The sequence below is a fragment of the Mesocricetus auratus genome, unplaced genomic scaffold, assembly GCF_017639785.1.
Source record: "Mesocricetus auratus isolate SY011 unplaced genomic scaffold, BCM_Maur_2.0 Super-Scaffold_100004, whole genome shotgun sequence".
Lineage (NCBI taxonomy): Eukaryota > Metazoa > Chordata > Mammalia > Rodentia > Cricetidae > Mesocricetus > Mesocricetus auratus.
Genome location: NW_024429189.1, coordinates 91942818 through 91968676, shown reverse-complemented (window position 1 = coordinate 91968676; position 25859 = coordinate 91942818). Strand labels below are relative to the sequence as shown.

Below are 25859 nucleotides of genomic sequence, written 5' to 3'. Positions count from 1 at the left end.
TAGATATGAATAATTTTAATGGGGTTCAATGCTATCCTTCTAGGGGTGCTGCCTTTCAATGTTACTGACTACTGCCAACTGGTCCGCTATCTCTGTCAAAATGGGCGCTGCATTCCAACTCCTGGCAGCTACCGGTGTGAGTGCAACAAGGGCTTCCAGCTGGATATCCGCGGGGAGTGCATTGGTATGCAATTGATTACTTGATCGATACTGGAAAGATGTTGCAATTCTTATGTAATTGTCTTGTCTTAGTCAGTGTTTTATTGCTGTGAAAAGACACCTTAGAGAAGAAAACATTTAATTGGGGCTTGCTTACAATTTCAGAGGTTTAGTGCATTATCTTCACAGCAGGGAGCAGGGTGGGGCAGGCAGACTTGGTGCTGGGCAGTAGTAGAGAGTTATGTATCCAGATGTGAAGGGAGAGAGAGAGAGAGAGAGAGAGAGAGAGAGAGAGAGAGAGAGAGAGAGAGAGAGAGAGAGAGAGAGAGAGAGAGAGAGAGAGAGACTGGGCCTGCCTTGAGCATTTGAAACCCCAAAGCCCACCCCCCAGTAACACACTTCCTCCAACAACACAACACCTCCTAATCCATGTCAAGTAGCACCACTCCCTAATGACCAACCATTCAAATATATGCGCCTATGGAGGCCACAGAGTTTCCTGTTGCTGCTGTAGCAAATCACCCCCAACAGTGGCTCCAAACAGTAGAACTCTATTATCTTTGGTTTCCAAAGCTAAGTGTTGGCAAGGTGTGTCTTCAGAACCTCAGAGAGAGGATTTCCTGACCTTCTGGTATGTCTCATACTCCGGAGGAAAGTAGAGCCTCATGACCCTTCTTCATCTAGATAGCCAGGAGGGCAGTGTCCTCACTAGCTCAATACAAGGACAATTGGACTGTTGGATCTAACAACACCCAGATGGCATGTACTCGTTTGTCTTAAAGTAAATTTGTTTCTTAGTTATGTTAGTTCTTGTTTTCTTAAAACTGTTTGTATCATGCTCATATGGGCACTCTGAAAAAAAAAAAAAGGTTATCCAAACTGACACAGGAGATGGAAGGAGTGTATGGCCCCAGGTCAGACCAGACTCTGTCCCCAAGAGACTTGAAGAACAGTAAGCTTCGCTGAGCCTTAGTTTACTCATAGATGCCAAAGTGACAAGTGGGGCCTGATACTGAGTGTTCGAACTCCAGTAGCATTTTGATACTAAGGCTACTGAGACCTCCTGGGTGGGTGGTACATGAGAACCCCCCTTTCAACAGCCATCTCGCTCTTCATGTATTGTTGTCACATTTTTAATAGGACAGCAGGAGATGCTTAGATATGAGGCAGACTCTAAAAAAAGAAAGAAAGAAAGAAATAGAGCCCACCTCTGAATTAAATGTTAGTCTCTTTGATTTCTTTCCCCAGTACTGGGAGTAGAACCCAGAGTCTCATGTGCCCTGCCACACAGCAACATCCCTGTTGCTCTTCTCTTTCACTGTTAACTTTTGAGACAGGGCCTTACTAGGTTGTCTAGGCATGCCTTGAACGTGCAATTCTCCTACCTCAGACTCCTAGTAGCTGCAATAGCATCCCTGTGCTTTCATGTCTGTCTGTATGTTTGATTTTCTAAGGCCAGACCCACAGGAGAAAAAAAATGTTTATTATCTCAAAGTATATTCATATTCTCTGAAAATGGCATGAGAAAAGGATGCAGGTGAACTGCTTAACTAGTCTTACAATGGGTAGAGGCATGGAATACTGTAGTGGGAAGGGAAAAATACTTTGATCATGCAATTGCCTTTCTTTCTTATTTCAACTTTTGCTTTGTTGAAAAAGCGTCCCACTACACAGTCTCAGCTGACCTGGACCTCACTATAGGTCCTGGACCTCATAGAGCTCCACCTGCCTCTAACTCCCAAATGCTGGGATTAGAGAGGTCCTGGACCTCATAGAGATCCACCTGCCTCTAACTCCCAAATGCTGGGATTAGAGGTGTGCACTGCCATGCCTGGCTTTGCTATTATCTCACCTTAAAGGAAAAAAGTTCTCTATGCATAAGAAACCTACAAAGCCTTAGAATTACGAGCCGTTAAAACTTTCACTAAGACATGCTGTGTTTTACAGATGTTGATGAGTGTGAGAAAAACCCATGTACTGGTGGAGAATGTATCAACAACCAGGGCTCATACACCTGTCACTGCCGAGCTGGCTACCAGAGCACACTTACAAGGACCGAGTGCAGAGGTAAGGGGCTCTTGGGACCTGGGAGACATATGTCTCAAATGAAGGCTTTGCTTTGAAGGAGTCCAGAAAGTTATAATGGCAAGAAGCTAATCTCCCCACTCCTGCTGCTTCTGTGTTTGTGTGTGTGTGTGTGTGTGTGTGTGTGTGTGTGTGTGTGTGTGTGTGTACCTTATTCCAAATATCACTTCTCTGAGGATGCTGCTACCAAATCTGGCAAGCATTCAGATTATTTTAAAAGCTACCTTTGTGCCTGAGGGAATAACTTATTTTCACTTCTTTCACTTCTTTTGAGTTATTTGCTGGTTATTCATCTTCCATCTGGTAGGAAGGGGATATAGCCACTCTGTGTGACAGAAACTGGGGAAAGCCTCTGTAGGATTGTATGTCATTATGAGTTTCTCTGTGGAATGGAGGATGCTGGGGCTCTGATCCTTGCAGAGGTCAGCAGCCAACACAACATCCCCTGAGCATTGCCTGAGATGATTCTCTAGTCCTTCCTCAGGCCTGCTAATTAGGATGAGCATTTGGCGGATTCCCCAGCCATCTGTTTACACGCTGAAATCTCAGAAGCACTGATGCAATTGTCCCTTCCTAAATGTTGTCCTTCAGGCAAACACCCCTTTCCTTTTCTAGAATTTAAATTTAAAAACATTTTTTTGAGAATTTTGGATAGCAGTACTATATTTAGATAATTTCTCCCCCTCTCACTCCTCCAGCTCCTCCTATGCCCCCCAAACCTCCTATCAAATTTGTCACCTCTTCTTCCTTAATTATTGTTTACATACATACATACATACACACACACACACACACACACACACACACACACACACACACACACAAAGACAGCTTTGTGAGTCCATTTGGGGTTGCTCATAAATAGATATAGAGACAGATACAAATACATGTTTAGGTCTTACTGCTGGGATTGGGTAACTCATCAGGAGCTTAGTCCCTGAAGAATACTGAATCCCCCTCTCTGAATGGCCTGTAGCTCTTCATGTAGAGGTGGGACCTTGGTGAGATTTCCCTGTCTATGTTGGCATGTCACAGGTTTATTTGTTAAATAATTTATTAAGCTGTCCAATATGCTTTTGGTGAAATATGCAGTAAGTTTATATGGAGAAAATGGATAGGATACAGTGTCCACCTTTCAAGAACTGAGAGCTCTGTTCACACATTCAGCATAGAATGACTATGTCACTAACCTAGTAAAACTAGGTAAAAATAAGTGAGCACTATTAAACACAAGGCAGGCAGGGAGATTTATGTGAATCTACTGATACGGCATAATTTTATTTGCCTCCACTGGCAAAAGCCCTTTGTGTGAATTGAGAAGATGTGTAGTTCATCCCTGAACTACTTTCAAAATCTTTGAATTTTCTCAGGTTTGGAAATGTATCACCATCACTGTTTTAGGTACACCACCCCAAAATGTCAATATTGAACAGAAAAAAAAACAGCCTACAATCTGAATTATAAACCTGAATAGGTTGAATATTTAGTTGAGTTGAGAGTCTTCTTAATGCTTTAACTTTTAGTTAAAATGATCAGCATATCAGTGGTATATTGAACATTTTTTAATAGAAGAAATCACTGTTAGGAGACTTCGCTGCTAAATAAACAAAGAGAAATGATCATTGAGATGGGATTGGCTGGAGCAAGGGCCAGCCAGGGTAAAGGCATGCCACAACCCTCAACCTGAGGTCTTGTGAGAGATGAGGGTGACTCATGTACTGCCTTCTACTTGGTAGTAAACTCACCCTGAGAGTAACAGCACCCCTGTGGTGTGGAGAATAATGGTTTCTGCAGAGGGATCCAGAAGGCTGCAGTGACTTGGAGGATGCACTTTGGTCAAAAGGGAAGAGACAGACACAGTGGAAGGCAAGTTTGAATAATAAACAGTATAGATTGCTAGAAGTACACAGTAACCCCCATAGCATTCCGTAGTGAGAAGGAAAGAAGGAATATTTTCTTGTTTATTTTAATCTCAAAAATTATAGAATGCCAAAATTGGTTCAAGAATATGTGGATTTTTACTATTTTTCTTTGTGGAGCAAGACAGATTTTAGTGAACATTAAGAATAAAGGAGGGAAAAGAAGAAATCAGAGATTTTTGGCACAAAGATCAGACAGAAGAAAAGCCCAGACGGCTTCAACTAGTCCAATGGCTCATGAAGAAACCACTGTGGGATCAGCCTGGAAAGAAAGTGCGTAGGAGGGTCAACCACAGACACCGTGCAGACGGTGGGCAGACAGGATAACTGGACAGACCGTAAATGCACATTCCTCTCTAGGGTGTGCAGGATGCTCACCCTCAGGCACTCAAGGCCTGCGCTCAACATGGATGGGTTTCTCTCATCCAACTCTGCCTGGTTCCATATTTTCTGGAAACAGGCTGCAGAGATAAGGCTGTCTTATCCATCTTCTTTGATGTTCATCCTTTTGTAGTTCTTAGGCTAGAAGGACCAGACCCAGGCTACCCTGCTGTCTATTAGGAGTGAATTTTTAATCATTAAATTAGAGATCAGGTACAGGTTATTTGAGTTTATGTCATTTTAAAAAACATTTCTAAGTTCTATTATGATTATGATTATGATAATTATTAAATGGGAGAGGAGGCATCTCCCACAGGACCAATGCTTTGTTTGGCAGGTAGTCATAAAGTTTAGGCTTAGTTATATGTATACTCATGAAACTATACTCAGTTCAGAACTGCTGTGAGGAAGGTGGCCATCTTGTAGTTATGTGGAAGACTATTAGGAGGAATTGAGCGATTTCTCACAAAATAGTATTTTCTGTTATTATCTCTCATATTGGTATAAGATTTCCCCTTTTTCGTTTTTATTTAAACTAGAAACATGCATGCTTCAAATGTCAATCCCAGCTCCCTCTCTGGCCCCTCCTCCCTTGTGCCTCCACCAGCCCCCCCCCCAATCCCCACATCATTCCCCAGGGAGAGTGAGGCCCTCCTTGAGGGGGGATCTCCACAGTCTGTCATTTCATCCAGGGCAGGACCTAGGCCCGTCCCCCATGTGTCTAGGCTGAGAGATTATCCCTCCATGCGGAATGGGCTCCCAAAGTTCATTTGTACGCCATGGTGAACACTGATCTACTACCCAAGGCCCCAGAGATTTCTGAGGCCTCCTAACTGACACTACATTCATGGAGTCTGGATCAGTCCCCTGTTGGCCTCTCAGCCATCAGTCTGGGGTTCAAGAGCTGTCAGCTGTCTTTGTGGGTTTCATCAGCACAGTCTTGACCCCTTTGCTCATCACTCTTCCATTTCTGTCACTGGGTTCCAGGGGATCAGTTCAGTGTTTATCTGTGAGTTTCTGTCTCTGCTTCCATCAGTTACTGGATGAAGGTTCTAGGATGGCATATAAGGTAGTAATCAACCTTATCACAAGGTAGTGGCTATTAATGTAGTCTCTCCGCTATTACTTAGTTTTAAGATTTCCCTTTTAATCAATGCTTAAAATGATATCAGCTAAAGTTTGATATAAATAACCATATATACTGCTCAATAGATTATCTAGAAAGAATGGTGAAAACTCTATTTTCCTCATACAGTTGAGGTTTGAGTAATCTTAGTAGAAAGTAAGAGTGAATGTGATCATGTAAAGGAATTTTCTTTCTCATATCTTTCTGATGCTGATGATATCACATACCCTATTATTTGGCATGACATGTACGGTGATGGATATTATCAGATAACTGAAATCCAAGATTAAGATTGTAAGTTTGGAAATGGAGGGAGAAAGAAAATGATTCCAAATCCTTCAAATTAACTTCGTCCCTTTTCATTTTAACCTCAGACATTGATGAGTGTCTGCAGAATGGCCGGATCTGCAACAATGGGCGCTGTATCAACACGGATGGCAGCTTCCACTGTGTGTGTAATGCAGGCTTCCACGTCACTCGGGATGGAAAGAACTGTGAAGGTAATGGTGGCAGCATAAGGTGACTCCTGTCCCATTGCAGCTTCAACATCGGGAGCCTTGAACAAGACAGAGCCGGGTGCTGTGTGAAAGGTCAAACCGTGAAATGTGTTTCACATATTTCTGACTGAAAGGCAAGCCTTAATTTTCACATTGCCATGGCCACAATCACATTTGTACGTGTCAAAAGCATTTACCCACAATAGCAGTTCTTGCAACTACCTGCTGGCGATGAAGCATTTGTAGAATTGTACCATCCCTTCCTATTTTTATGCAATCAAAATTTGTCTATGGTGCAATTTTATATAATAACAACAAACAAACCAAACCAACAATGAAACTGCACTGAAACCCATACTTTTTCTCGTCACTTGTAATCTTTCTGTGTAAAGTGCCTACCTAGTAATAAGTGTGTAGGCACGTAGAATTGCTTACAGAGAAACGTGGGTGTGAACAGCCAGCCTTGCATATTGACTTCAGAATGCATCACATGAGCAGCTTTCCCTTGTGAAGTAAATGTGACTGCTGTATCTGCGTCTCCACTTTATGGCCTTTAGCAAAGAGTGGGGAATGCTCCTTATCATGTGCTCCAACTTCTTTAGGAAAGAGCCCAAGAATCTGTTAATATGTTGAAAGAATTTCAAAATTGTTCTTAGGAACATGTTGGCGGAATATTATCTTGCTGATTCAATCCCCAGACTTAATGCCAAAATTCCCAGTTAGGGTATCTATTTTATTTTTAAATAAAAGAAATAAAAAATCATAAATTGCTTTAGCCTGACTAGAAGCCTGTAAATGAAAACAGGTCTTGTTGAGAGGTGCAAGCCTCCTGGGATAGCTTCAATAGCTCCCAGACCAGCATGCCCAGGAAATTAAGAACTGTTTCTGTGATCAAAGGGATCTAAATATTAGTGGGCTCAGCTGGATGCCATAGCCGAGTCTAGCACTTACTAAATCCATCTCTGCAATATCTACTTCAAGTTGCTTAAAATGACAAGCTTTCTCCTACTTTTTGTTATTCTTCAGATTTTTTATTTTTTTAAGAATGTCATATAATGTATCTTGTTCATATTTCCCCCTCCACCAGCCCCTCCCTGGTCCTCCCTCACCTCCCTATCCACCCAACTTCATATTATTTCTCTCTATGTAGTCTTGTACTTTTGAAAAGAACCAGGATTTAGCCTAAATACATTTCCATTCCCAGTAGCCTTCATTTTATTTTCAGTTTATCGGAACTACTAACTAAGCTCACTCAGCTGTTGGCACTCATTTTAGTTTATGGATGGTGATCCTCGAAAGATCCTGTTGACCTCGGCTGAATCGTCCAGAACTTGAGACGCCTGTTTCATGTGCCTTGTGTTCTCTTTGAATTTATTGTCTGGATGAAAATTAGCCTCGGGCTTTAATACCAGAAAATAAGGAAGACATGCAAAAGTCAGGATTATACTCATCCAGGCAGCCTTCCTCTCCTGACCAAGGGAACGTGTTTCTCTGTTTCCAGATATGGATGAGTGCAGCATAAGGAACATGTGCCTGAATGGGATGTGCATCAATGAAGACGGCAGTTTCAAGTGTATTTGCAAACCTGGGTTCCAGCTGGCATCAGATGGCCGCTACTGCAAAGGTGTGTGCTAGAGAACCCTTGAGTGTGGTCTCTGCCTCCTTTTTCTGCTCTCTACTCTTTTCTTGAAGATTCTTCCCATGTTGAGTGTCTCAGGTCCTGATTTGGAAACCTGACTGATATTCCTTCTTATGTTCAGCCATCCAGACAGCCTAGTCAACAGAATCTCTGCCGACTGAGCGACTTTATACCCCACTGGGAAGTCTCCAGGCTACTTTTCAGGATATACTCTCCACTGTTGTTCTATAGGGCTCTGATTGAACAAAAAAAAATGCCTGAAATAAATGAACCAATCTGAGTTCACGTTCTTAACTACAAGTGCTGTTTTAAATACAATCTGAACATGAAATCTTGGACCATCAGAATGTGTTTTGTGCCAAACAATACAAGCTAAATAAAACCCAGAGGTGCTTCACTCTCAGTTTGCTCAACTTAAGGTCAGAAGGAAGGAAAAAGTCTCCTACTCTAGTTGGATATTGTAAAAGGATTATTAGAAAGTGACCTGTTTCTAAGCATCCTTGTTTTCCAAAACTCACTTTCCACTTGGTCATATCAGTGGTCATATCTCTACTACTGCTAATATGGATCCAATGACATCTTTTCCAGTACTTAAGGACACACACATGATACTAAAACTGCTCATTGGTGCTTAGAAAGACTATGTCCCAGTGGCTTTGAGTGTTGTACTGACCAAGGGTTGTCATCAAAGTCATCCTGTATTCCTCTCTTCTCTCTGTGGAGCTCCTTTGGGGATTTAATTGCCAGCCTCTTACTGGTTGTCCCAGAAAGACCACACAGGGGTGATGCCAGCAGGGATGCCAACCAGGATGTTGCCTGCAGAAAGGAAAAGCTTTTCCACCTCAGTCAAAGATGCAGCTTATAATCAAACTAGATTTTCAGTATGGCTACAGCGGGATGCGTTCTAGACTCCTTTGCCTTCTATTGGTCATTTTCCTATCTCCACCAATTCTGTCTGGTTCTGTGTTTTTATTTTTGTTAGAAAGTGTCTTTGGAGGATTTTATTAAGATGGTTTTTAATAGAAAACTAGCTAGCTCAGCTGATTTCTTCATTTCCTGTCTTTGGAGAAACACTGAGCAGGCATTCCACTAACATGTTGCTATGGCCATTTGGGTATCATTTTCCACAGCATCCAAAGTTCCAGTATTATCACAGTGAACTTGTTCAATGGTGTTAAAGAAATGCCTCTTTTTGTTACAGATATCAATGAATGTGAAACCCCTGGGATTTGCATGAACGGGCGCTGTGTGAACACTGATGGCTCCTACAGATGCGAATGCTTTCCCGGACTGGCTGTGGGTCTAGATGGACGTGTGTGTGTTGGTAAGAAAAAGTCACAACCTGATTAGGATAAATACTCCAGTAATCAGCAATGCATATCAATAACTAATGTATCCTACCCTAGAGGATAAGATATGATGTTTTTTGTAGAATAGAAATCTAACAAATTCAGATCTCTTCTTGAATAAATTTGATGTTAATATTGGGAATAGAAAAATAAGGTTAATAAAGGAAAGGCCAGGGAATCCTTACCTTTTCTTCCGCTCTTTTCTGCCCTGAATATATAACTATCTTCAATTTTTTATAGGTACACCATTTTATGGTGTAAATTTTAATGGAGAATTAAATATCCAAGGAAAGTGCATGATGCCATGCCACGGAAACATGGATAATTCAGAAGCATGCAGCGATAGTTTTATGTGGCTTTGAGATTTGTTAAATAACAAGACTTGTATCTGAATTATTTTTAAAAGATACTCAGTTAGCCCTTTGAATTAGGAAAGGATTGGGTGAAGCGGGAAATTCCTTCTTTAGAGATAAAGATAACACAGCTTATTTGACCAACATCTACAGGTTTATATAATGAACCTTTTACAGATTAAACTTTCTCCTTTTTGGAAAGCAAGCCCATTTAGTCATTCAATAACTGCATGTTTATTTTTGAGTAAGCCACATTTCTAATAAAGGTCTTATTTATCATGGTGTGAGATCCAACCTTCATGTGGTGTTTACAAAGTGCCTGCTCTGTACTTGCCTGAGGAAGACAAAAATGAATGAAAAATAATCCCAGCACTTAAGGGCCTCACAGTTTGCTCAACTATGATAGCTGGAGGACACTGGTTGACTCTGGCCATTGGTCCTTACTGCTCAGAAGCTAATGTGTGTTTGGAGTTGTTTTATTTTTGTTTTCTCATTGTCAAGTTCTAAAAACACAGACATTCTCTGTGAGTTAGAACAGGCACAATGGAGAAACAAAGGCAGCTTTGGTTCCAGTGTGAGGGTTCTCATCTGTGTAAAACGACAGTGTGATGGCGAGCACTTCCTTCTGTTTAGACACACACATGCGGAGCACATGCTACGGGGGATACAGGCGAGGCCAGTGTGTGAAGCCTTTGTTTGGTGCTGTTACTAAATCTGAATGCTGTTGTGCCAGCACCGAGTATGCATTTGGGGAACCGTGCCAGCCGTGTCCTGCACAGAATTCAGGTAAGTGCTGTCATGGAGGTGCCCTCATACTGCCAGCTTTCTGCCACCATCCACGATCTTTGTTTTCACAGAACTCTCTGGGGAAAAGCTGCTTTATGTTTTCAGGGGTATCTTGTATACCCTGCAGTGACTAGCCAATGCTTCGGCACGAGTTACTCTCCCTGTCCTCGCAATCTTTGCCATAGGCAGTGCAAGCGCCTCTGTAGGAACCCCACCTCGATCCCGGTCACACTCCCTGGAACACATGTAGCTTCAGAATGCTTGCCTTTTGCAGGAACTATTATAAAAGCAGGATTTTACACAGTGTAAAAGTAAATAACTTTCAGACGACCTAAATATTTCCAACAGCTTCCCAGAAAGCCATTTGTGAATTTTGTTCACATCCCACATGTTGATTTTGGTGTAGTTTTCTTAAATGGCTTTATTCAACCTTAGGGAAACTGTTTCCTGTAGTTTGTGGCCCACATAGTGAAAAGACATCCAGGCAGTGAGCGAAAGCTCTGCTCCCCAAGTCACAGGCAGAGGGTCTGAGGGGTTCGTTATTTGTGCGCAGTTTTTCTCACTTAAATATTTGAGTAGACTTGCATTAATAAATATAATTATGAAATGGAATTATATGGACAAGGAATTCTCAGTGTTCTCATCCATAAAAAAAAATCACTGGAGGAACTAGACAGTCCTATGCAGGTGTAATTATTTATGTTCATAAAGAAAAAGTAGTTTATTGAAATATCTCATGCTGTCTCCCATATGCAAATTGTGCGTGTGTGAGAGAGAGACAGACAGACAGACGGGGGGGGGGAAGGAGGTTGGAAGAGCAAAACTGACAAACATTTAGAAGAAAAGAGAAGCTTATTGAGATAAAGATGGTAGATTTTTACTATTTGAATATAATCTTAAGGTAGCTTGGTAGTTGACTTCAGTTATTTCATCTCCTCCCTAAGTAAAATTCATTAAAAATTAACCTAAGTATGATTTCCAAAGATTCATATAAATAAAAATAATACTCAAAGTTAAATATCCTAAGAAACTAAAGGGAGAACTTCAAAGGAGATGAGGAAGGCCACTTAAAAGAAAGTATTTATTTGGCTGGTCACTTCACCCAGTGAATAATACAAGGATTATTTGTATGTATGTCATCAAAAATCAGTGAAATACACATTTAATACATCTCAATTATATATAAATATTCATTCAAACAAAATGGTTGCACTCTGTAATTAGCTATGTAATCTGTCATTGGCTGCACTAATTTTTCAAAGTACTTTATCATAGACTTAGTGTTTATGAAACAGGTGCGTGTCAGTAAAGCCAGAACGGGCGATAGGGCTTACACCGGTGAGTGGAAACAGCACACGCAGTTCTTTAACGTTTCTCCCTCTGGACCAAGAGCATTCCAAAGAAATTACCTGGGATTAGGAGGAGGTCACCAGTTTCGTTAAACAGTAAGGCTTAGTGGAAGCTACACCAGAAACCTGCAGCCTCTCACTTCCGGGTTATGTTTGTGCTTTTGTGTCTGAGGGAATTTATGTGGAAAGGATTCACATGGGGAGGTTCTTTCTCCACACCAGTGACTGAGGAGAATGTCAAGCCAGGAGAGTTATTCATGCAGGAGCCCCCTTGTTTCGGGGAAGAGGGGGTGATTCAGCAGGTACTGACAACCCCTACAAACTTTAGTCAGCTGAGTAAGAAACTACATCCATGCAAGATTCCAAAGCCATCCGTGTGCCGTGCAAGTCAAGTAGGCTGTGTGACGCTGTGTCACCAGCTCCTAACATGATTTGTGTGGCTCAGCAAGCCCTGTTACCTCCTCAGCCTTCCAGCATTTTCCTCTCTCAGGAAGCAGTTAAACCCAGAGTGCAACTCCGGGGCATTTCCGTGCTGCTGTGGGGTGGCACCACACTGGGCTAGCACAGGAGATGGCTGTCAAGAGTGTGAACTGCCTGCATTTTTGTTATCTCATTAAAGTCAGAGAACTACAGTATGGAATGGGGGTGAGTACCCAGAGGGAGGGATTGATTTGCTGCTAGCCATATGTATGTTAGCATTCAGGTCCCTTAGTTACACGGAACCCTCAGGTCCTGACAGTTGCAAACACAGTGGCCACCACCCCATGCTTCTGTTTAGGTCAGGCATTAGCTAATCTAAATTAGAGAATGCTGTCCGGAAAACTGCCATGTTTTGTTTTCCTGCTTTATTATTCACTAAGTTTCGTGACCTTTTTACTAGTTGAGAATGTGAAATAATAACCAACATATGTTTTTGTTGTTGTCGTCTCTCAATCTCTGGCTTTTAAATATACAGTAACTGACACAGTCCTCCTTGTTCCTTTTTGGCATCCTTTTAAATGCTTAAAAAAAAAAAGAAAACAGTTTATTCTCAAATTACTATTTGTTACAATACACACACTTTGGAAGATTCATTTTTAATGCTGCTTTCTTATTTTTGTTTGTTTGATTGTGTGTGTGTGTGTGTGTGTTTTGATTTTGAGACAGGGTCTCACTGTGTAGCCCTGGCTGTCCTGAAACTCACTATGTAGACCAGGATGTCTTCTAGCTTATAGAGATCCTCCTGCCTCTGCTTCTCAAGTGTTAGAATTAAAGGCGTGTGCCACCATGCCTGGTTAAAGATTAATTTTAATTTTAGGTTTTCAAAACTCATTTATTTCTAGCACCATCAGAAATACAGCAAGTGTTTGCTCCCTCTGTTAAAGTCCCATTTCCCCATGTGCAGTTCTGAACATAGATATATGTGGCTCTGGTTGCAGCTGCCAGAAACCATGGTCAGGCATGACTTTAACATTTTATCAAAAGTTTTCCGTGGATTCACCGTGGAAAATGAACAGATCCCAATGATTCAGAAAATACTCTTACACATGACATTATATGCTTTGCTGTGTCCTTGTCAGGAGAGCCCAGCTCATCTGCAGAGAACTGAGGAAATGTGAGAACTTGATTGTCCTGGAAAGCCTGCTAGTACTGAGAAACAGAACTATTCCCAGGAGGGCAGGGAAAAGTTTTATTAACAGCTAAGAAACCACATTTTAACAGGCGTGTTTCACTGTATGTGCAAAGTGTTCCCTGGTGAACAAATTGAGTTGTAGGAAAAAACACCTTTTCCAGAAGTGCTTTGCCCAAGAAATTGCTATGACTTCCCGGTATCCTTCAAAGTCAAGTTCCTCGGCAAGCGCTGTGGAACCCTTCAAATGAAAGCCGGGTATAAAGGTGATCGACCCCAGGAGACGCTGCCCCTTCTGTTACCACTAGCTTGGTTCTCCTGGCTTTGGAGGAAATGATGTGTGTAAGCCAATGGCGGAATTGACCTGTTGTGCAAACAAGGGACTCATTTACTATCTGATAATTTATTACAGCGGAATACCAGGCACTCTGCAGCAGTGGACCAGGCATGACCTCAGCAGGCACTGGTAAGGAGTTATTCTGAAACTGACTGACTTAAGCATGTGTGGACGCAGTTTTGAGTCTTCTGTGGGTATCTAGTTACTCTGCGACAGATTGGTCTGACACCTGACTGGCCATCATCTCAGAGTGATGGACGTGGGCTACCTAGAAGCCGGCAAGGCAGAGCTGCTGTGGCACACTGTGGAGCTTGCTCACTGGCCTTTCCAAGGGCAATCGATGGAGAGCTGTAAATGAGATACAATGATTGGCATTGCTCATTCTAGAGAAGTAGCGAGCTGAGGCTTTCATGATTTCCATCCAAAGGTTCAGTCAAAAGAGCCACCTAAGTTTTGTAACAAAAAGTTACAGCAACTAGCTAAGTTAGAAGAAAATTTGTTTAGGAACTGGAGAAATGTTGAGTGTCATAAGAAAGAATAGAATCAAGAGACTACTGAGATGAGTGCGAACATGGTGACAAGAAGAAGGCACTTCCTCACTCATATAAAACTAAGCGATTTAACTAGGGGGCTCTGGGGGAAGCCAGAGGGGCGGAGCCACTTTGTGATGTGTGTGGATAATGATGAGGAGAGAATGTTGAGAAAGAGAGTGAAGTAAGGAACTTAGTGATGGAGTCGGTGGGGATCAAATAATCTATGATAAGGACATGGAGATGAAGCAGATGACAACCCTGACTTACAAAGACAATCCATCCACGTTCTGTCATTCTTCCTTCCTCTCTGCCACTAGAGAGGCCTCCTAAGTATGTGAGAGCACAGAAGAGGAAGTGCCTGACGTCCTCAGGGTCAAACCAGATATTCTGAGCTTGCTTTCAGTGTCTCAGGATACCCGCTGAAGGAGAGGGGGCCTTGCATGAGCACTTAATTTAGAGCCAATAAGCATAAGGTTCATACTTTAATTTGAAGATGTTGTTGAATTTAACAAAAATTTGAAGCAAGGCCATGATGTAGTAGTCACCTTGTTGGCAGTATGGGAGGCAGAGAAAGGGAAAGAGGTAGTGTCAGGGACTTGGGCTCTGCACATCATCCACTTTCCATCCTGGTGCTCAGACCATCCAGGACAACTTCAGCTTAATTCACAAATGATGGTTGATCTTATGGTCACAGCTGAGATGCTAGCTTTGCTGCAGGGTCTTGGATAAGGGAAGATTTGACTAATGCCATATGCAGAGAACAAAAAGAATGAGATATTCTCTTCCAAGTGAACTGGAGCCCTAGTGAGAAGTCCTAAGGTGGTTGCACATATTGTACTTTTTTAAATTTAATGTTTGTTTTAAAATGTGACTGAATGATTTTTTTTGGTCCTGTAGATATAAATGAGTGTGCATTAGATCCTGATATTTGCCCGAATGGAATTTGTGAAAATCTCCGTGGGACCTACAAATGTATATGCAATTCAGGATATGAAGTAGACATAACTGGGAAAAACTGTGTCGGTAAGCTCAGCTTGCTTTCTGTGAGCTTGTAAAGAACCATTTGGCAGATTCACTTGGTAAAAGAGAAGTTTGTTAGGTGTAGGAAACACAAGTGTTGGGAGTCTTTCTCACATGGCTATAGAGCCACTCCTGTTTCTACTACACAGCTCTCCCAACACTCCTTAGATCTAAGCAGTGAAAGTACAGCTTGCTTTCAGTAATCGTGATTCTATGTTAACTTTAACAAGCATTCCTTTCCTTCCATGTGATAACAACCTTTAATGAAGGAAGAAGCCGGAAACTAAATAAATCATTTAGTTAGGAAGAAAACAGTCAGCCTAGGACATTATTTTTTCTTCAGCATTCTTTAGTTGCACAGAACAGTATTTTCTGAAAACCTCATGTATTTAAGTATGTTCACTGCTGTGATTGGAGTAATTCCACACACCCTTCACCTCCCGGTGGGTCTACAGGTGTGCACTGTCATATTGATGCTGCTTTCTACTTATTTAGTTCCTTAAACCAGTAAGATTAGTCCTTTTAAATCTAACGCTGTAAAGCAATTACAAAAATAAAGATTACTAATTTTCAAACAATACAAGAGTTGAATTAAAAAGCATTTGGCAGCTGGAGGCTTTGTCGATACCTAGTTTGGACAAGCAAAACAAACTCCTATTTTGTGAAAACCAATGGACCAAGAGTCCTGTCTTTGGTAGACTTGACTATGCCATTACGAACTTAAAGACCTAACCTAAAAGAGAAAGGTGTTGCCCGTGAGGGACAACCTCTTGCAAATGTTCCCATTTCTTGTCTTTCCAGATATTAATGAATGTGTGCTCAACAGTCTACTTTGTGACAATGGACAATGTAGAAACACCCCTGGAAGTTTTGTTTGTACCTGTCCCAAGGGATTTGTGTACAAACCTGACCTAAAGACCTGTGAAGGTAATTGTGCCTTTGTTTTTACTCTATGTACCTTATTCTTTCTGGGAAAGCTACTATAGACCCTGGGGAGTAAATTGGAGTCTCTTCTATTTCAGATAATCAAACCAATTCTGTTGGGATTGTTTGCTTCTAAATGGCACTGTACAAACTCTAGCAACAGATGGTACTAGTATTTGGCATTTTGCTCACCCTTTCAGGGTGGTTTTAGGGCATTCGTTTTCATTTGCCTCTAGCTGGCATTTTATTTGCCATCACGTAATAGATGAAGAAAATGTTGTGCATGTATAATTTGAGTCCATAATTTTCTCCAGATTTTTCTGAATACAAAGACTCAGTCATGTGCCAGTTTCTATACTAAAGAAATATGCTCAGTTAGTATTTTGACATTCCTTCTAGTTTGGAAAGACCTGTTTAGGCCAGCTTTACTATCTAATGAGGAATACGTGGTAACAATTAAGGCTGAAGTTGAGTTATGCATTTTATGCCTAAGACCAGCTTTCAGTAGTAATGGAGACTTTTGTTTCAGACATTGATGAATGTGAATCGAGTCCTTGCATTAACGGAGTCTGCAAGAACAGTCCTGGATCTTTTATTTGCGAATGTTCTCCTGAAAGCACTTTGGATCCAACAAAAACCATCTGCATAGGTATGTATCCTTCTGAGGATGCGTTTTCAGTGTTTTTCAATAATTCAGTGCTACTGTGCTTAATGTCTGCTTTGACTGCAATGGAAGTTTAGCTATAGGAGAGACACTAAAAATGATAATTGTTCCTTGTTTCATAATGCTGTAATTCCAATGTGTGCATCTGATTTTTGATACGATTCTGTTCGATGTCCATCACCCCCCCTCTTTCTGCAGAAACCATCAAGGGCACTTGCTGGCAGACTGTCATCGATGGGCGGTGTGAGATCAATATCAATGGAGCCACCTTGAAGTCTGAATGCTGCTCTTCCCTTGGTGCTGCCTGGGGGAGCCCGTGTACCGTATGTCAAGTCGGTAAGAGAAACTGTCACCTCACTGGTCACTTCGTTTATTTAGGTCCTCATAGGACCTTGATAAAAACATATCCCTGTATAGGAAACCAGAGAAATATCAAGGACATCAATTTTATGTGATTCTGGTCAGTTTGCCATTTCCTTGCTCCATGTGGTCACGTGGCTAGCTTGCAGTGTTTCCCTGAAGCACCAATTCCTGCAAGCTGGGCTTGGCTAGTGGAGGCATTTTATTACTCTCTTCCTTATCTATGCAGCCCCATGCACACTCATAGCAGAAAAACCCAGCTCCTGTTCCAGGCACTGCTTCATGTTTCTTCTACTTATCATTACTGGGAAGTATAGACAGATGTTAACCTTGTTTTGTTTTCCCCCACAGATCCCATATGTGGTAAAGGGTTCTCGAGAATTAAAGGCACACAATGTGAAGGTATTTCTTATTACGTATAAACAGTACATGTTTGTGTGTATGAAGAATGCTTGTGTTAACTTGGCCTGGATAAAGGAGTAAAGGAACTTCACAGTTCCTTTATCTTGCTGCAAAGAAAAAGAAAATGACTGAGAAGCAGAGAACAGAACAGATGTTAAATGCACAAGCTGTTGCCAGTGTTAGTTCACTATGGTCAAAGGACAGCATGGCTGGAGATGTTTTAGAATAACCATACATCATTTGGAGTGGCTGCATCTTCAAATGGTGTCTACAGATCAGGAGAAAAAAAACAGGCTTTGTCTTTTTTTTCAAAGACAGCCAAGTTTGCATTCTTGGTTAGCTCCCCGACCCCTTTTTTAAATTGTTGTTGCATGTTTATTTGTGTCACATTCATGGGTACTTGCAGGGGTAAACTCAGTTGCCTCAGTTTTCAAGGTCTATGTGGACCCTCTGCAGTTTGCTCTGGCTCTTTCTCACAGAGTCCTGAGTAGATATAGGTCATGGTGACTAACACTGCCTGACATGACACAGCAGCTGAAGTATTTAAAAAACAACAGTTAGTCCCATATGTGGGATAAAATGAAGCTTTTTCCTGCTAAAACAAAGAGGAATACCACAACCCCCACCCAAGGGCTTGCTTTCCAAATGATGACTGAATCCTTTGGCTTTTTTCTGGTCTGGACCAGCCGTTCATAACTTTTCTGAACTTTAACAGCATGCTTTGGTCTACAAATGACTGAGGAAAAGCCCCTAGGAACAACCCCATAAAAGTAGATTCGACTTAATTTTTAAAAAAACATTGAGACTTTTCCTCAATGCTCTTGGCTTGGAGAGTGACCTCTTTAAAATAGACTGTGTGTGTGTGTGTGTGTGTGTGTGTGTGTGTGTGTGTGTGTGTGTGTGTGTGTGTGTGTGTGGCATTTGAATTGTGGTTCTCTGGATTAATTCGATAATGTCTGTTTTTCCACATTAAGTACAGAGAACACACTGCTCCATGAGGCAAACTGGGAAGGATTGGGTGATGATGAATGGATGTTCATGTGTATTTACTCTTCCTCACCCAACCAACCACCTGGGTTCAGTACTCCTGAACAGGCTTACATATCCCACCACAGGATTTGATTCTTATGCACTCGAGCTCTAGCTTTTTCTTCTTTGATAATTTGGAAGGCCACACTTGTCTGCTTCCAGTCATCTTGTTTCCTAAAGCTAATTATAACCCTCAGAACCTTACTTATCAAAGCTGTCCCCATAATCCGTTAGACCCCATCTCTACAACTCAAACACTATTCCCAGAGGCTAGCTGAGAGACTCATAATTTTAGTGAACAGACCCATGGTTGTTATTTAGACACATCAGAAGTTCATATGAACTGTTGGGAAGCAAGATAGTGTTTTGAACTTTTCAAAAGACCCTTTCTTTTGTGAGGATCGTTGTGAATTTATGAGTGAGGTAAGACAGAATTAACTCATACAAATATATTGACTTAATGATTTTTGTTTTTAGATATCAATGAATGTGAAGTGTTCCCAGGAGTATGCAAAAATGGCCTATGTGTCAACTCCAGGGGTTCATTCAAATGCGAGTGTCCCAATGGAATGACCTTGGATGCCACAGGGAGAATCTGCCTTGGTAAGGATGAATAAGATGCAGTTGGACATTTGATCCCAAGTACACACACACACACACACACACACACACACACACACACACACACACACACACAGAGGTGGGTTTAGTTCATCTGCTAGGCTCTATGGTGGTTTTCTTGACAAGCTGCCTTTCTAACTCTTTGGAATTGGGAAGCATAGAGGAAAGGCTTTAGTCTCTCCTTGTTGGTCTTTCAATTCTTGGAATCACTGCAGACACAGTTTCTAGTACTGTCCTTATATGCTGAGTGGGAGAAAGAAGAACATTTGTACTTAATGGGGAGCTGCATGCCATTACTTCTAGTCCTGTGCTATAACTGGTCAGATAGTCCTTATAGGAAATCCCTGTTGATATCAAGAGAAGGAGGTTGAGGAGGGAGGGAGGGAGAGAGGGAGAAAAGGGGAAGCAGGGAGGCAGGGAGAGAGTGATGGAGGGACAGTGCTAACTCTACTGGTTGTATGGGAATCTCCACACCCAGGGGGCACTGCATATCCAGTCATCCCATCCCAGTGACATGGAAGAGACTAGATATAGAATCTAGACTTGGAGTCTTCAGAAGGCAGTCCCATGGCTCTTTAGCTGTGTTATCTGCCTGGCTCCTAGAGTCACTGTCATAGCATCTCACTGCCAGGATGAAGTCCAGAAGCTCTCTGGTTTCTTACCTTTGATCCCAGAGATAATGTCACCTGTAGTTCACACCTGAAACTCCATCACTCAGAAGACTATCCCTAGTGAGGACCACATCATGTGCATGCAAGTTTTGACACAGATTTTTAAAGTATCTACAATATGGAGAAGAAGGGGAGCTCAGAGCCTAGTGTCTTTTTGTAACTAAGGATATCAGCAAATCCAGCTCCAAATCTTTATTTATTTAGGAGGAATTTTTATTTAATGAAAACATTCTTCTAGATTCTCAATTGAAAGATGCCCTAGTGTTTAATATGGAGTTTCCTTTAATTTGCCTGTCTTAGTCTGGGAAATTTTGACATAAGGATTCCTAGATGCTTCAGAAGGCTTTTTTTTTAAATACTAGGTAAATTGAACACTAAGGCAAATAGTTACAACCATTTTGTGAAGGCAGATAGGAAGGAAGACATGCTTTGATAATATTTGTAGGTTCTTGGGTATGTAATCTCATTGGAGCATCACAACACTTCCTGAGAGATGGCCACATCATTCAGTCAGCATGCCGATTTGGGTTCAGGCATGTTGGTTTTGTTAAGATGCAGTTCCTTGCAGAACAGCGCCAGAGTGAAGGTCTTCAGTCCCCTGGTCTGTCAGTCTTCTTCACTGTCCCTTAAATTTGGGGCTGGTAATAGGAGTACTCCCAAAGAATGTACACATACACAGGTATGGAAATGAAAACATCTTAGAAGAGTGGCTAACTTTTGCTTGCCATTTCCTCTTTAATCATTAGGGAAGCCTTCATTCCAGACTAGTATTCCATGTCTCCAGAAATGAAGTCAGTCTGAGGTCATAGTGTTTGAGTAATATGATGTACTCCAACAACACAGTGAGTTTGTTCTTCAGTAGAGAGGCAATGCCAAGACATCATGGAATGCATGCATTGGTGATGGACAGGACTTTACTAGGAGATGTCCAGGAACAGCAAAGTGCCTGTGTAGAATTATCACTAAACACCAAAAGTTGGAAGGAAGCTTTTCACAAATAGGCTTTGTAAGCATACCTGAGGAAAAGAACAAAGTCTTCATTAACAGGAATACCTACCACACAACCCTGAAAAAAAAGTGTAGTCATGGATATAGCAAATTAGCATATGTTGTATTTTCCCTAACAAAAGTTGAACAGTGAAGGATAGCTGTCCTGAGTCTCTCTCCCCCTCTGACAGACATCCGCCTGGAGACCTGCTTCCTGAGGTATGATGATGAGGAGTGCACCCTGCCGATTGCTGGCCGTCATCGTATGGATGCCTGCTGCTGCTCCGTTGGAGCAGCCTGGGGAACCGAAGAGTGTGAGGAGTGTCCAGTGAGAAACACCCCAGAGTATGAGGAGCTCTGTCCCCGAGGACCCGGGTTTGCAACAAAAGATATTACAAACGGGAAACCTTTCTTCAAAGGTACATTGTTCTTGTGGCTGATTGCTTTTCTCTGTAGACCAGGAGATGCCGTTTTGTGAGCCCAGTGTGCTGCAGATACCATCAGCGTGGTCATTCCTTCATCATTTCAATGTCTGAGAAAAGTCCTAACTCCTCTCCCTCTCCCCTCCCTGCCCCCTGCTCTTCCTCCCTGCTTTGACAATGGCAAGCTCCCTCGAGTCCCTACTTCTCAGAACGTCTCGAGGTCTCTTACCTCTTCTATCATCAACTATTAAAATAAGTCTGTAGTGCTATCCTAGTTGAGAACTACTGGAAAGTTGAATGCCATCTGCTGAAATGGTGTGATTTGACCATTTGTCCCGTTTGAAGCACTCCTGTTGCTAATGAGTGCTGTAAGAATGCACTAATAGGTACTCTTTGTCCATGTTTCAAACGTTATTTTCTTTGGTCATACCATGATCTGAAGTCTATGTCAAAATAAGAAGTTATTACTTTAACCTAATTCTAAGACTAATTTAACTTCTATGGACAATGGCATAGTGATTGTTTACTTTAGTATATGAAAAAAATGATTCTACCAAGAATTCTGTTTATTCAGGAGGAGGGAGGTGTGTGTAGGATGTGTTTACCTGTGTGTGTGTGTGTGAGTGAGTGTGTGTGTGTGTGTGTGTGAAGGCCAGAGGCTAACATGAGTGTCTCTACCTTATTTCTTGAGACCATGTCTCTTACTGAGCCCAAAGCTCACCATTCTGGGCTAGTTGGCCACAACCCCCAGGGTTTTCCTATCTCTACCCTCTGTTCCCAGCACAGGGTTTACAGAGCCCCATGGCCATTCCTGGCTTTTTTTATGTGGATGCTTGGGATTCAAACTCAGGTCTTTTGAGGATGCACAGCAAGTTCTTTGCCCAGTGAGCTGTGCCCCAGCCCCAGTTCACCAAGAATTGTGATTAAGTAGAAGCCCCAGCATTTGTTATTAGTGGAGCATTTGCTCAGTGTTGCCTGCTGTCTCTCATGTTGGGCTTTGGAAGTCAGAGACCTCCTTATCATATTCTCCATGACTAAATCAGGTCAGAAAAATGGGAACTAAGTACATAAGCACTGAACAATTGTCTTTGTACAAAAACAAACTTTTGTTTTCCTCCTCATTCTTCTCTCTGTGCCTTTCTTCTCTTCTCCTCTCTTCTTTTTTTTTTTCAACTGTTATTCTATTGTGATCACCCAAACAGTCCTGTCTAGAGAGGCAGGTTCTACATGGCCACCTTAAACTTCTCTTAATTAAGTAAAAAAGTGTGACCCACCAACTGTGGTAGTCTGCTGCTGCGAGGGACTTGAGGGTCTTAATTTGGTCCACCAGTTCTTGATGTCATGACACGCAGAATGAACTTCTGTTTCTTGCTTCTGGAAGGGCTCCAGGAGGGAGAAACCTGGGTTACCTGTTACATATATATGGCCTTATATACAAGAAGCTCTTTAATTTATAGCAATGATATGTAATGCTGAGAAAATTAAAGTTGTATGGATTATTTGTGAATAATTTAAACTATAAACAGCATCTTTAAATTCTCAAAGTCATTTTAAGTTGTTTTCAAGGAAGTGGCAAAGAGTCAAATAAGAGCCTCATCCTACTGCCATGATGGCTGTAGTGGGTGGGTGGCTGTGATGGCTGAGGTGGCTGTGGTGGCTGTGGTGGCTGAGGCGGCTGAGGCGGCTGAGGTAGCTGAGGTGGCTGTGGTGGCCGTGGTGGCTGTGGTGACTGTGGTGGCTGTGGCAGCTGAGGTGGCTGTGTTGGCCGAGTCAGCTGAGGTGGCTGAGGTGGCTATGGTGGCTGAGGTGGCAGAGGTGGCTATGGTAGCTGGGTGGCTATGGTGGCTCAAGTGGATGGATGACTGTGGTGACTGAGGCAGCTAAGGTGGCTGAGGTAGCTGTGGTGGCTGAGGCAGCTGAGGTAGCTGAGGTGGTTGTGGTGGCTGTGGCGGCTGTGGTGGCTGAGTCAGCTGAGGTGGCTGAGGTGGCTGTGGTGGCTGAGGCGGCTGAGGCAGCTGAGGCAGCAAGGTGGCTGAGGTGGCTGTGGTGGCTGAGGTGGCTGTGGTGGCTGTGGTGGCTGAGGTGGCTGTGGTGGCTGTGGTGGCTGAGGCAGCTGTGGTGGCTGTGATGGCTGTGGTGGCTGTGGTGGCTGTGGTGGATGCTGTATTGTCGTTGTCCATGTGCTTTAAGCAGCATTTGCTGTTCAGCCATTCATTGACCACTAATTATCAAGTGCTTGCTGTGTCCCAGGAAGTGACCAGGGTGCCAGAAGTCCAAAGCACACCTAGCTTCCTTAACAGTGTTCTCTTGAAATGTGGAAGTCAGAATGGCTAGCCCCCGGATTATCACACAATTTTTAGTTGAATATTGCCAAGACCTTAAATCAAGGCCCTCCAACCTTCTGGGGTGAAAGTGTGGACCCCTGAGATGTCCTATGTGGTTGCTCATAAGCCTTTCTTCCTTGCATTTTTTTCTGTTCCTACAGATATCAACGAGTGTAAGATGATACCCAGCCTCTGTACCCACGGCAAGTGCAGAAACACCATCGGCAGCTTCAAGTGCAGGTGCGACAGTGGCTTTGCCCTGGACTCAGAAGAGAGGAACTGCACAGGTCAGTGTGGGTCTCCAGGGATGGGAGGTGAGGAGCCCTTTCCGAGGCTTGCTCCCTCTTTCCTGTGTTGCTGCTCCCAGCTCTAAGGTGTGCCCACCCTCACTGTCACTGCCCTGTTTCCCATGCAGACATTGATGAGTGCCGCATATCTCCTGACCTCTGTGGCCGAGGCCAGTGTGTGAACACCCCAGGGGACTTTGAATGCAAGTGTGACGAAGGCTATGAGAGTGGATTCATGATGATGAAGAACTGCATGGGTGAGCTTGCGCTGCTCTGAGCATCATGGGAGGCAAAGGGCTTCAAGAAGCCTGGGTTCCTCATAGGCACCATAGTTTCCCAGGCAATCCCTACTGTCCAACCTTCTGACAATGGGGGCAGCCTGTGCCAGACAGAGACCCATAGGAAGACACGGGGGTCTAAAGAATTGTGGGCGACTCCAGTGGCAAGGTGTGAGGCCTTGAGCAACTTCGACACCTGACAGAATGAATTGAGAACAATTCAGATGGAAGCTGTAATAAGTTCCATCTCAGGGTATCTGTCTGACTGTTCTAGAAGACAGCATTGACTAAGCTGCCTTAGGTCAGGTTCCCTATGAACCAAGTTTGAGATGAGATTCCTGCACACAAGTGTGGTGGAGTTGGGTATTTTGGTTTGTCTGCACTTTGTTTTGTTATGGGATTTGAAGGAATATTTTTTGAGGGAGGAACCCCTCAGAGTGGCAGAGAAGAAGCATAGTGCAGTCTGGCTGCGTCTTGGCACATTCAGTTACCACAGGGAACTCCGGCGGTACAAGTGGCACCAGGATTGAGACAAGAGTAAGGTTTTTTTATTTCCAAGCCAGTCAATTACTGACTGGCTGTGGATTGCTTCTAATGCGGGAAAGTGCTGTGACCACTCACCTCACAGGCATTTCTGAATGAAGTGGACAGCAGTTCTCCCAGAACTGAGGGTTGGAAAGGGGGGCAGCCTGGTAAAGGAGAACAGGGCACCGGCAAAGGAGAAGAACTGGGTGTCAGCATCTTCAATGTGGGGCACTTCCATTTTACAGATATTGACGAATGTCAGAGAGATCCACTCCTGTGCCGAGGAGGCATTTGCCACAACACAGAGGGAAGCTATCGCTGTGAATGCCCTCCTGGTCACCAACTGTCCCCAAACATCTCTGCATGCATTGGTAAGGAATAACTCTTTAGACCACTTATGTGAAGTCAGTTGTTTGACCTGTATCTCTGCCAGATTTGAACACTTAAGTTTCTGTGATGTTCTTTGTTTCTAAACAGACATCAACGAGTGTGAACTGAGTGCAAACCTTTGTCCCAATGGTCGTTGTGTCAACCTCATAGGGAAGTATCAGTGTGCCTGTAACCCGGGTTATCACTCATCTCCTGATAGGCTCTTCTGCGTTGGTAAGTGATAGCCTTCCTTTTATTTCATGTTGTATTTTATTTCCTCTCTTTATAAAACACTCCAGTTCCATCATCATAGTTGGATTCTTTTGCTTAATCTTTCCTGTTTCACTGGAAATAAAATCTCATAGCAGCTCACAATATTTACACCTTGCTTTCCTCTTTAAAGAAGATGAGTGAAAGATATGTAATCTGATGTATACTTTTTGAATAATCAACAAAGCATAGGCATGTCAAAGCAAATCAGCCAGCGATAATTAACCCTGAAATGAGCTAAGTGTGGTAAGTGCCATGGAAAACACAGAAAGGCATGAGGTGAGGTCTCTGCCCCACATGATAGAGATCATCTGAAGATTTCAAAGAAGGCCATGGAATGTTCATATCTTTCCCTGGAATCGAGGCCATGTCTGGCACTTCTTAAGTATGGGTTTTCGTGGGACAAGAATTTTGTTTTGTGGTTGGTCCTCTGTAGGTTTAGTCCTGCTGTGGAGAGTGACATTGGAGGCCCTGTGGCTTTATCATGCCCAAAGTCAAAGTGAAATTGTGTAAATGCTGCCAGTTTGGGCCTGGCACGAGATGTACACCATGTGGATCTGCCAAGTCTCAGATGGTTTCCACCC

The 25859-nt window shown here is 42.7% G+C and overlaps 1 protein-coding gene across 2 annotated transcripts in view; it reads left to right on the top strand.

Moving 5' to 3' along the window:
- Positions 1-25859, top strand: part of Fbn1 (fibrillin 1) — a 202614-nt gene that overhangs the window by 114195 nt on the left and 62560 nt on the right. For both annotated transcript variants that reach the window (XR_005877372.1, XM_013112353.3), the window contains exons 12-29: positions 44-184; positions 2107-2226; positions 6045-6170; positions 7669-7791; positions 9008-9130; positions 10142-10294; positions 13665-13718; positions 15020-15145; positions 15944-16069; positions 16596-16715; positions 16929-17066; positions 17442-17492; positions 18999-19124; positions 20992-21219; positions 23708-23833; positions 23962-24090; positions 24882-25007; positions 25114-25239. Coding sequence is in view for 1 of the 2 variants with exons in the window: in XM_013112353.3 (XP_012967807.1) it covers positions 44-184; positions 2107-2226; positions 6045-6170; positions 7669-7791; positions 9008-9130; positions 10142-10294; positions 13665-13718; positions 15020-15145; positions 15944-16069; positions 16596-16715; positions 16929-17066; positions 17442-17492; positions 18999-19124; positions 20992-21219; positions 23708-23833; positions 23962-24090; positions 24882-25007; positions 25114-25239 (2262 nt within the window). In the remaining variant the exon portion in view is untranslated. The remainder of the gene's footprint in view (positions 1-43; positions 185-2106; positions 2227-6044; positions 6171-7668; positions 7792-9007; positions 9131-10141; positions 10295-13664; positions 13719-15019; positions 15146-15943; positions 16070-16595; positions 16716-16928; positions 17067-17441; positions 17493-18998; positions 19125-20991; positions 21220-23707; positions 23834-23961; positions 24091-24881; positions 25008-25113; positions 25240-25859) is intronic.